The following is a 12,741-nucleotide window of genomic DNA, read 5'->3' on the forward strand; positions in this document are numbered from 1 at the left end:
TTTTTTATACCAAAATCAAACGGAGGGTATAATTGATCAATTTCCAATAGTTGAGGAGTAATTTTGGACCTTTTCCCTAATATATTAACAGTATAAAGTACAACAACATACCAAGTGTATTCCATAGTTGAAGTCTGGATTAACAATATAAAGTATTATAGGAATTAAAAGTTAGCGATTTCTTGTAGTATGAACAATGCATATGTATCGATACTCTTTTATACTTTTCTCAATACAACAAAATAAGAACCAATGGTAAAGTAAATAATAGGGATTTGGTCCAAGAGAAGGAAAAAAAAAGAGGTTCTTCATGTGATGGTGTCGATCGAATTATTAAGATTTGGACCATTTGTCAATCTTTTTCTTCTTTATATTTTCTCACTTTTTTCCCTATATATACATACAATTCTATCCTTTAGCAATAGTATGTCATAGCCTCTTTGTATTGCTCAAACATATTTTAAGAATTCCTTTTTTTTTATTTATTTATTTAAAGCCACCTTCATGGTGGGGGGTTAGGTGGCCCCTGCCTTGTATATTAAAATCCAAAACAAGAATACATGAACTCGAGGTACATGCTGCCTAACCTCTCCAAATCTACTTAAGCCAATGGACATGCCCATTGTGCTATAATGTTTCCTCCAAGACAATGTCTTGTTAAATAAGCAAAACTTATCGCCCGAAGGCTCTTTACAGTTGATGAGAGTAGTGCTCTCATATTTTCCTTTGGACTCACAAAAAAGTAGGTACCAACTATACATTATGTACCACATCACTGAGATTGATTTATTTAGCTTTTTTGTTCCTTACTCGAAAGTTTAGGAAACCTGCTTTGTCCATATTGATCGACCTTTGACCTTTCGGGGAGATCATCAAAATTGTAGTAAAGCTTGTTGGTCTGGGATGAGTGGCTCAATGAAGCAAGATTGTCCGCCACCTTGTTAGCTTCTCTAAAACAGTGTTGAATCGACCAAGAAGTGCTAATCAAAGCTCCTTTAATTTCCTTGATAGTTGCATCAACTTGCCAAGGAATCTTGAATACATCTTTAACCCATGCTGCAAGGATCATGGAATCAGTTTCCAACTCCAATGAATTTATCCCATTTTGAATGCTCCATCGGATGCCAAAAAGAAGGGCTTTGGCTTCGGCTACATTGCTGGAAACCTCATCAAAAGGGATGGAGTATGCCATGATCATCTTCCCTTGAGAGTCTCTGATCACACCTCCTCCACCACTGGAACCATCCTTGTGACTTCCATCACTATTTATTTTGAGAAAGTTGACGGCTGGTCTCTTCCAGAAGACTGTCCTACACACTTTAAAAGCCATTTTTTTCTCAAGAAGGCAAGTTAGTTCGATCCATCCAAGATAGGTCGTATTTAAAATTAAGAAACTGAAGTCTTACTACGTTTAAAATGTTTTGGGAGATTTGATGGAAAATTCTGGGCAAGAAAGGTTTTTTACTGCCATATTTACCACTGCATCTAGTTTTCCACAAAAACCAAGTAATGATTATAGGGCAAATTTTGAAGAGTAAAGCAATAACAGGATTAGAAGGACTTGAATTCCACCAAGGATCAAGGGCAAGCTGCAAGGAATTGAACTGACTAGGAATGCCAAATTGGCAACCAAAGTGGTTCCATACAGCAGCCGCAAGTGGTCCATCAAGAAAAATATGTTTCAAAGTTTCAGAGTTTCAATATCCTGCAACAAACACAGTTAGAAGTATCATTAGTATGAGCTCTGTTAAGAATTCTCCACACAAAGAAGGACATTTTGAAAGGTATGGACTTGTTCCACAAGTTGCTGATAAAAGGACCCTCCCTTCTAGGTGACCTCAAGAAATTCCATGCACTTCCAGTCTAAAAACTGCCTGAGTTTGTTTTCATCCAAAGATGGTTTATCCTCTTCATCATAGAACTTGAGATTCATATGAAGAATGTGATCTTTGATGTTATCAGGTACATTCCCACAAGCATTCCAGTACCAATTTTGACTGTCAAAGGCATCTCTAATGACAATCCTATTGGGGACAATCCCTGTTGGTAGTAGTTTATAGAGAGGACCTAGAGAAGTCCATTGATCATACCAAAAGGAGACATTGCCTCTACCAATATTCCAAAAAATGGCCATCTCCACTTTTTCTTTGATGTTAGCCATGGATTTCCAGTTGTAGGATTGACCACTCCTCCATTTAACAATGACAGGATGGGATCTAGGACTATATTTAGCCTTGAGGAATTGACTCCACAGAGAGTCTTGAGTCCTAAATCTTCACCATTGTTTGGCACTATAAATTCAATATTTCCTTTCCTTTTTACGTAAACAAAAAAATGGAGAACCAAAAGCAACGCCAAACTGCTTACATGAGGAGAAGCCTCTTGGACCATGTCATATTTTTATTTAATTACTTAGTCACATGTAATTATTTCTTAAATTTAAATACAAAATTCACAAATCATTCTAAATTTAGGAGATGGGTGTGCTCTATTTGATATGTTGTACTATTATATGAAAAGATATTAGTTTTATTGTGGAGTTTCAATTTCAAAAAAAATTGATCACTCTTGAGTCTTGATACTTACGTCAAACTAATAAACACATAGCTTTTCGTATACACCTTTATCTCTAACTATGGGCAATAATATGTATTATCATCTCACGCTATCACTTAACTGTAATAAGCTAATGTAGTTTGATGTAAATATTGGATGATGAAAAAGTTTTTTCAGTTTGAGTTTTTCACTTATTACGATTAAAAATTTATTACTTCTTCTGTCCTAACTTATGTGGATAACTTATTGGAGTCGGTCAAATGATAATGAATCTATAGCTATAAATAATATTTCATACAGTCAGTGAATAAAATTTAATTTGTTATTTGTTACAAAGGTGAATAATTTTAATTATAACTAGTATTTTTGTGTAGGGATACCTTGATGAACAATTGCATGATGATGCAAACCCTAACTTTCTTGAAGAAGTTGTCAAGCTATTTTACACAGATTCAGCCAGATTTATTCCCAATATTGAAGTTGCACTGTAAGAAGTTATTTTTTTATATGATTATCATAAGTCATAACAGTGTTAATTAAGTTAACTTCGATCCCTTTTAGATTATCTAATGCTTAGGTAAGTCAAATATTTTTTCCAGACAAATATTTAACTACGCGGAAAAGACAAATATTCGTGAAAACTCGAGGGTAGTTGTCACTATTGAAAAAAATAGTATAATCATCAATACTATCCTTGACGATAAGGGTTGTCACTAAAACTATCACTTTTTGTGACGACCTCTTCGAGTTGTAATAAAGACGTTCATTTTTGTGACAACTAAAGAAAGGGATAATGCAAAAACAAGCTCTCAAACTTGGCCTCAACTGGCAAGTATGCCCTCAAAATTATTGCGTTTGATTGAACCATATATTACACATTGTACGTCCATCGATCTCTGCACAAATATATGTGCATGCATGTGAGTGGGCGTGGGCCTGCCACTGCACGGTGTACGCAAAGAGTAGTTTTGCATGCCCCTCTGCACAAGCCTCCATTCCTTTTGGTTACAAAAACACTACAATAGAATTGGCATGCAATAAAACCTAGCCCGTGACAGTCAGAGGTGGATCTAGAACTTCTTGAACATGGGTGCACCACTTAAAAAAAAAAAAAAAAAAAAAAAAAAAAAAAAAAGGGAAGCAAAAAGTGAGAATTGATTCATGCTCCTCTATGTAAATAACTAAGCTTTCCACCAAGTGCAACCGCCAATCTTTTTGGAGCAAGGATGCCATTAGATCAGTTTTAGTAAATATGTATATAAAATACCTAATTTTGTGAAGAGATCATAGTTTAACGTGCCCTATAATTAAGGCTACAAATTCTCCGCTGGTGCCAGCAATATTAATATGTCTACTAGTAGTGCACATAACAAAGTATTAAAGGAAAATGATAGCCTCCAATCATATTCTGATACCTTTTATTTATTAACCCGTCCACCCACTTCCATAAAGGTATATATATATATATATATATATATATATATATGTGACCACGAATCTTTAATACTTTGCCATACTAGGTAGGCGTTTGGCCATGAGTTTTGAAACAATGGTTTGAAACCATGGTTGCCAATCATATTCTGACATGCGTTTATTTATTAACCCGTCCAAACCATGGTTTCAACTAAAATATATATATATATATATATATATATATATATATATATATATATATATATATATATATATATATAATTGACCAACAATCATTTATCAATCTCATTAACTTCCACCAAATTTTATTTATATCTACAAACCTTTTAATTTTGTAAAAAAGGACCCATAGTTTAATTTTATTTATTGAACTAAAATTTGATCAATTGATGTTGTATTTTTAGAAAGGTCTTCTACTATTAATTTTGATTCGGTTATTATGAATTAGCGTATTAATTTTGTTATGAACCATGACTTGCTCATTTGGTAAGATTGTATAAGAATTGAGAATGTTTTGATTTTTCACAACTTGTGGGGTTTTTATATTTATAATAGAAATACTCCTTAAAATATTAAATCAAATTTAAGGAAATAAATGAAATGCGAAACCATCCAAATCCATGAATATAGTGAGAGGTCAATGGGTTCTATTTGGTTTCATTGAATTTGGTGGAAGGGGAATAAAGCACATGCGTTGTTTTTTCCTTATATTTTGGACATTTAGTTGACATACCTTTTGATATAGATAATGAGACACATTGAGGACTGTCTCTAAGTTTGTATACGTATTATTCCACACTATAAATGAAAGCCTACGTACTATGAACTATACTTGGGATATAATCTTAATTATTTCATTACTTGTTATCAAGTATAGTAGTAACTAGTACAAAACAGGTCATTTTGGAAAATAGTGCAGGATATATCATATTATTCTAGTGTTTTAATTTTGTGGGCTCATTACTAATATCGGGATTATTTAATAATAAAAAGAAATTTTTTAAATTTGTTGTGTCAAAATGAGTCACATATATTATATATGTGTAAAAAGTTAAATCACATAACTAGCCTAAATTGTTTCCAAAAATAGAAAAAGTTTTTTTTTTTTTTAGTTAATAAGAAAATAAATTTACATTCAAATGGATGGAATATTAAATCTACAAATCTTTAAGGAAATAAATGAAATGCGAAACAAATCCGAATCCATGAATATTACTAATTCATATATACTCCCTCTGTTCCAATTTATGTGATATACTTTCTTTTTTAGTCTTTCCAAAAAAGAATGATACATTTCTTTAGTTGACAACAATCTAACTTTAAACTTTATCTTTTACGCTTAATGAGATGATTTATAACCCACAAATATATTTGGCTTATTTTAGACCACAAGATTCAAAAGTCTTCCTTTATTTCTTAAACTCCGTGTCCAGTCAAACTATATCCATAAATTGAAGCGGAGGGAGTATTACTAATCCATGTATAACTTGTCTTTGAACCAAACGACCTTAAAGTTTAGCGACAACTGATTTGAGTGGCCGAAATTTGTGATGTAACATATGGATTCGACTTCGAGAATTTGCTGATACTTAAGTACAGTCAGACCTCTCTATAACGACACCCGCATATAACAGCATCTCTCTATAACAACCAACATTTTTTGGAACTGATTTTTTATGCTTTATTTTATTTCTCTATAACAACATTTCACCTATAACAACAACAACCAACTATACAACAGTACGCCTCTTTGCAAATTACTCCCATATAATAGCTATCTTCTTATTTTGGCAATATAATAATTAACCATCTTTATAAAAATAGTATATCTATGATTACCAATAATAAGTGTTGATATTTTAACCAAACATTTGATCATTTAATACATTATTACACCAAAAAAATATTACATGAATATATATATTTTCATCATTAAATGATTTTTCTTCGTTATACAAAGTGTGATTAAACTTAAGATTTGGCAATTAAAAATAAAAATTAGATTTTATGCATCTTTTTTGCCTATAACAGCGAAATATTATTTAAATGTCAATGTTGTTATATGTGTATAACAGTCATTCTCTATAACAGCTGAAAAATGTCGGACCCAACGATGCTATTATAGAGAGGTTTGACTGTACATCACGCGATGTATTATATTAGTTTATTTCTTGGTGAAATTAAACTATTTAATGTTGGTATTGTTAACTAATTAAAGTCAAAATGAGAGGTTGGCTACAAGTTCACCCAATCAAAAAAAAAAAAAAGGATCCTTTGCAAATACCTCACCGCTGAAAAAAGGGGATCCGTTGCAAATACCTCATCGCTAATCGTTGGTAAATAAAACAAGTGACATATTCGTACTCCTTAGCGATAAAAAATTTATCCACTACTATTTCCTACTTTTTTAATTTGCTGACATAAGCATGTAATTTTTGATAATTGACAAAGTAAATGAACAAGGATAGTAAACCAGCTTTAGAGACAGATGGATGGGATACAAGAAATGGCAAATATTGAACTAGACACAAAAATAATGATGGACAGAACTACTGAACAAGGTGGGTGAACCTGGTCTGGGGACATGATCTACTCAAGAGAGTTGCAGACAAATAAAACACATGAACCATGTCTACAAATATGTTACAACACAAGATAAGTGCGGCAAATAGACCAGACAGATAGAGGAAGACAAGGGTAGATGGACCAGGTCTATAAAGATATTCCATCCTATATGCTGGTGTGAGGTAAGGGAAATGAACCATGTCTGAGACTTGTTCTTCAGAGTGTAGATATGAAGAGGTGTGCAAATACAAAAGACAGGGGAAAGAAGTGTGTGAGACTAGAAGGGTCCATATGCAGATAGATAAAAACAGGGGGAAACGAGATGTGTGATTAAGCTTATCCTGATGAAGATGGAGTTGATTGAATCAAGTCCAAAAACATATTCCAGCTAAGAGTCTTACTGCGAGCAGGAGGTGAATGAACTAGGTACTTGAACCAGGTCCAAGAACATGTTCTAGCTCATAGTCCTACTGTGAGTAGGATTTGTATTTTATGGTAAAGACTTGGCGAACAAGTTTGCCGGATTTCTTGCCATAATTGTCAAGATACTTCAGACTCCTACAAGGATACTAAAGCCGCGTTGAAAGCAAGAATCCTAAGTCATAATGAGCCTTATCACGTAGGGATTAAGTTCAGCTGACTTGAGGCAAACCTAGAGCTATAAATATTCAAGTACTCATGCTATGAAGAAAGTCTGCACATTCACAAATAGAGAAATCAGAATTTTGAGCAAATACAATCAATGTTATATTGAGTCTTCTAATTCTAGAAGTGCCTCCTGATACTACAAAGAAGATTGAAGAAATAGTTTCATAGAGTTTATGTGTTACAGTTATTGAGTCTAAATTTGTGTATTAGGTTGTTTATTGAGTTGTACTTTTATCCACTTTCATAGAAGCATAAATTACAGGTATACATAATTAGTCAAACTCAACCGCAAGTTGGGATAACTTGGAGTGGGCTCAACATTTGGGAGATTGTTGACATAGGAATTAGAGTATAGTTCCTAGGTTATAGAGTTTGTAACTTGAATTTGCATAGACTCACAGTTGTAGTAGATTTTGAAAAAATCTTACAGAGGTGTAGGTCGTGTTTTTTTGGCCCTTATAAGTTGGGTGGTTCTCACATAAAATTTTGGGTCCTTTATTTTCTTGTTCTTATTATTCCGCAAATGCTAAGCTTGAAATGGGTAGAGTAACGTGTTTATTCTATAGATGAAAATCTAATACTGCGTAAAATAGAAAGTAAGTTGTGCAACTCAACATAAGTGGTTCGAGAGAACAAAGGACTTGGAATATATATAGAATGCACTAGAAAATGTGTAAAAATTTTACTGGCAAAAGATTTGTCAACTTGATGTCCTATTATTTCTATTTGTGTCCATCATGGATGGGAAGGTATATATCAGAGCATGTTAATTAATGGACTGAAAAATGGGAGTTTGATAACAAGGAGAACTAAGCTTTTTCAATAATAAATGTTTGTTCATACTCAATCTTTACCTCAAAATATATTAAGTTGTTATGTTTAAATAACAAAAGTCAATGTATTAAACACAGACATACATATATTTATTCACTACCAAGCTAGAAAATCACTAATTTTCTATATCGTCTCGTTGGAAATCGGTTCGTCTGCAAGGGATTTCCGATGGAAGCCATTGGAAACGTTACCAACGAGCTAGGAATTCGTAGATAAAAGTTAGCGATTTTCTATAGTATGAACAATGCATATGTATCGATAATTTTTTATACTTTTCTCAATACAACAAAATAAGAACCAATGGTAAAGTAAATAATAGGGATTTGGTCCAAGAGAAGAAAAAAAGAGGTTCTTCATGTGATGGTGTCAATCGAATTATTAAGATTTGGACCATTTATCAATCTTTTTCTTCTTTGTATTTTCTCACTTTCTTTCCCAATATATACAGTCAAACCTCTCTATAATTGTTATTCGTTATAATGACATTTCACTCTAACGGCCTGATTTTCTCCTGAACCGATTTGTCATGTTATATTTTACTTCTCTATAACGAAGATTCTATAACATGACACATTCATTATAGCGGTATACCCTTTGTAAAATTATCTCTCTGTAACAGCAATACTCAAATAGTGTGTAATAATATTTTGTAAGAAATATGTGACAACAAAAGTGTCAATGAAGAGCCTTAACCTCACGTTACTTGGAGATAGAAGAGTCAATCACAAGACTTAGACATCCTTGAAGGGAAAGCTATTGAATTTCCTTTTGCTGAAAGTTCGAACAAAATTCTTCGTCAGTTCAAGCGTTATATTATCACTGAGAGACTAGAATTTAAGAAACAGCCTACAATTGTAGAGTTCTTGCGTAAAACCTGAAATATTTAAATTCTCAATTAATTTAAAATGCATATGTTCCATAGATTTTAATTCTTTATTTGTGTGGTACAATTGGTTATGAATTTAGTAGTAATTTATTAGTCTTTTCAATTTTTAATTTATGAGATATCAAAATCAATTGAGATTTTAAAATTTACAAGTATATTGTTTTCGTTTATAACATAAAAAGTACAAAAAGTTAATTGTTTGCGTACTTTTGTTTATAACAGCTAAATGAGATATAAATATTGAATGCCAGTATACATACATAACAGCACCTCACTATAGCAGCCATGAAATTTCCGGACAAACGCTGCCACTATAGAGAGGTTTGACTGTACATACTAGTCTTTAGCAATAGTATGTCATAGCCTCGTTGTATTCTTCGAACAGATTTTAATACTTCTTTAAATTCAATAGTTCCTTTCCTTTTTACGTAAACAAAAAAATGGAGAACCAAAAGCAACGCCAAGCTGCTTACATGACGAGAAGCCTCTTGGACCGGGTCATATTTTTATTTAATTTAAATTTAAATAAAAAAATCACAAATCATTCTAACTTTAGGAAATGAGTGTGCTCTATTTGACATGTAGTACTATTATATGAAAAGATATTAGTTTTTATGGAGTTTCAATTTCAAAAAAACTTAATCACTCTTGATGCTTACGTCAAACTAATAAACACATAGCTTTTCGTAAAGGTAGCTTTTCGTATACACCTTTATCTCTAACTATGGTCTATAATATGTATTATCATCTCACGCTATCACTTAACTGTAATAGGCTAATGTAGTTTGGTAGTTTTTCACTTTGAGTTTTTCACTTGTCCTAATTTATGTGGATAACTTGTTGGAGTTGGTCAAATGATAATGAATCTATAGCTATAAATAATATTTTATATTGTCAGTGAATAAAATTTAATTTGTTGGTTGTTACAAAGGTGAATAATTTTAATTATGACTAATATTTTTGTGCAGGGATACCTTGACGAACAATTTATTCATCTTGAAGAATTGCAAGATGATGCAAATCCTAACTTTGTTGAAGAAGTTGTCAAGCTATTTTATACATATTCTGCCAAATTTATTCGCAATATTGAACTTGCACTGTAAGAAGTTATTTTTTATATGAATATCATAAGTCATAACAGTGTTAATTAGGTTAACTTCAATCCCTTTAAGACTATCTAAAAAAATGGAACCATAGGCACTAATGCTTAATATTTTTTCCAGACGAATCTCTTTCTACGCAGAAAAGACAAATATTCGTGAAAACTCAAGTGTAGTTGTCACTATTGAAAAAAAGAGTATAATCATCAATACTATCCTTGACGATAAGGGTTGTCATTAAAACTATCACTTTTTGTGACGATCTAAAGACGTTCATTTTTGTGACAACTAAAAAAATCGCCACGAAAAATCTTATCTCTTGACATGCAAGTTATTTGTTAAACCGCCTCAACTTTTCTGTTACGCCTATATATTATTGCATGCAAAAAATGAAAAAAACCACAAAATGCTAAATTCGGTCTCGATTATTACAAGTATGCTGACATATATATATAAAATTATCAGGAAATATATATATATATATATATACACACGTCAACAACTCATCTTATTCATAATATCACCGTGATATGTCACTTAAAAAAACAAGGGAAAACTCATTTTCTCCCAAGTTAATTCCCCATGTCATTCACCAAGTCATTTCTCTAATTCCTCAGCACCACTTACAATATATACATCATGCAGGAAAGTATATAAGAAATTGTAATATTTGTAATTAATGCTTACCCAAATATTGTTTTTCTTTTGTTCTATGCAGGGAAAATGGACCCTATGATTTTGCTAGGCTGGATAATTTGATGTACCAATTCAAGGGTAGCAGCTCAAGGTAGCATGTCCAAGTTCACAATAATACATCTATAATTATTTAGAGTTTATGAGTATTATATATGTACTGAAGGTATAAAAAATATTTACACAATAGATCGGACTTGAAAGATAATTGCAGGTAATTCTATATTATAATTTTAGTTTGTAATCTAGAATAAATTATCAAGTAGCATTCTATAACATGTTAAAATACACTAATAATATAAAATTGATATGTTATACTCCCTCCGTCCTAAAAAAAATTGTCCTCTTTTGACTTGGTACAAAGTTTAATAAATAAAAGAAGACTTTTGAAAAGTGTGATCCAAAACAAGCCTTAGATATTTGTGTGGCTGTAAATCATCTCATAAAGTTAAATAATTTCTATATATCGAAAAGGGACAATTTTTTTGAGACAGACTAAAAAAGAAAGCACTACATAAAAATGGGTAATTTGTCGAGGTTGAAAGTTGCACTTCGCAGGAGTTTTAGTCTCCTTAAGCAATTAGCGGAGGCCAAAACCCCCGTAAATTGTAACTTTCAGCCTCCACAAATAACCCCTTTTTTTTATAATGAAGGAGGAACAATTTTTTTGGACAGAGAAACTATATAAACTTAGATCCTATATATTTTTGTACTTATGTTGATTGTTGAGAGTTCACCTTTTCAAAGAATAACAAAAAAGATAGAAAAGTTTAATGAATCTATTTGGGCTCATATTTGGACGTCCCTTTGAATATATATAGTCAAACTAGGGCAATTCGCAGAATTGCCCTTCTTTTGGGGTGGTCTTTAAATTTTGCCTTTCCCTCATATTTGAAATCTTTAAAATTTGCTTCTTTATGCAACACCCATAGGTTTCGAGTTCGAACCCACGCGCAGGCAAAATTTTAAAAAAAAATTACGCAAGGCGAGTTAAAATTTCGCTATGCGACCGGCATACTTATGCGCTCAGGCGACTTGGCATAAGTATGCGGTCCGCATAACTTTGATAATTTCACAAAGTTATGCTGGTCCGGCCTAAAGTTTCTTGCATTAAAAGTATGCCCCCACCGGCATAACTTGAAATGCCATCTTATAATTCTTTTTTCCCTCTTCTAACGTAGAATAGAATGTGAACTGGTAAACAATCTCTTGGTTCCTTAATGCGTTTTATGCACGACTGCTGAGTTAGCTAATTTCTTTGATTGGTTTTTTACACTCTTTTAACTTGAGAGCAGGAGATCAACTGGTAAACTGTTTTCTGATGTTTTTCTTTCACTTTATTACACTGTGAGTCTTGTGCCATATGATGAGGAAACTTATATTAAGCATGTGAAGCGCTAGTCCGTGGGATTGTCTTATCAACCAATTACTCCCACTAACATTACTTCAGTTGGCATAAAAGTTGCATACACACACACAGTTGAACTAACTTCTAAAAGAATATATATTCATACAAAAACCAAAAAGTTATTTTCCCACAGAAGTATGAGATACAATGTTAGCATAAGTATCAAGATCAGCAAGATAATTGATAATTCTTCACTAAAGTTATCGCTGGTCCGCATAAAACTTGCCCATTAAAAGTAGCAATCTGCATAACTTTGAAGAATTATCAAAGTTATCACGGACCCGCATACTTAATCACTACCGCATAAGGCATGAGATCTTGGTCCGGCGATAAAATTTGTAATTCCTTAACAAAAGTATGCCGGGTCCCAAGATACACGCCACGTAACCCTTGTCTTGCGATTTTTTTTTTTAATTTTTGCTTGAGCCGGGGGGTTCGAACTCGTAACCTGGCGCGAAGGGCAAAAATTAAAGACAGAAGAATAGGAGGCATAATTTAAAGCTACAAATACGAAAAGAAAAATTTAAAGACCACCCCAAAAGAAGGGCACTCCGCGCAAAAAAATGGTCAAACTATAAAAGTTTGTGAATAATGATCAACCAATTATTGAGTAGGGT

At 32.6% G+C, this 12,741-nt stretch overlaps 1 protein-coding gene across 2 annotated transcripts; it reads left to right on the forward strand.

Annotated features, from left to right (window-relative positions):
- Positions 1-2,947: 2,947 nt before the first annotated feature.
- LOC132062876 (histidine-containing phosphotransfer protein 4-like) lies at positions 2,948-11,026 on the forward strand. 2 transcript variants are annotated; one of them, XM_059455351.1, is made up of 3 exons: positions 9,306-9,420; positions 9,892-10,022; positions 10,742-11,026. In XM_059455351.1, the coding sequence occupies exons 1-3, from the start codon at positions 9,364-9,366 to the stop codon at positions 10,812-10,814; spliced, it is 261 nt and encodes an 86-aa protein (XP_059311334.1). In that variant the 5' UTR covers positions 9,306-9,363; the 3' UTR covers positions 10,815-11,026. The 2 variants fall into 2 exon arrangements, 1 of the variants encoding a protein (XP_059311334.1); XR_009416270.1 differs by lacking the exons at positions 9,306-9,420; positions 9,892-10,022 and adding an exon at positions 2,948-3,043.
- Positions 11,027-12,741: the final 1,715 nt, after the last annotated feature.

The sequence above is a fragment of the Lycium ferocissimum genome, chromosome 7 (assembly GCF_029784015.1).
Source record: "Lycium ferocissimum isolate CSIRO_LF1 chromosome 7, AGI_CSIRO_Lferr_CH_V1, whole genome shotgun sequence".
NCBI lineage: Eukaryota > Viridiplantae > Streptophyta > Magnoliopsida > Solanales > Solanaceae > Lycium > Lycium ferocissimum.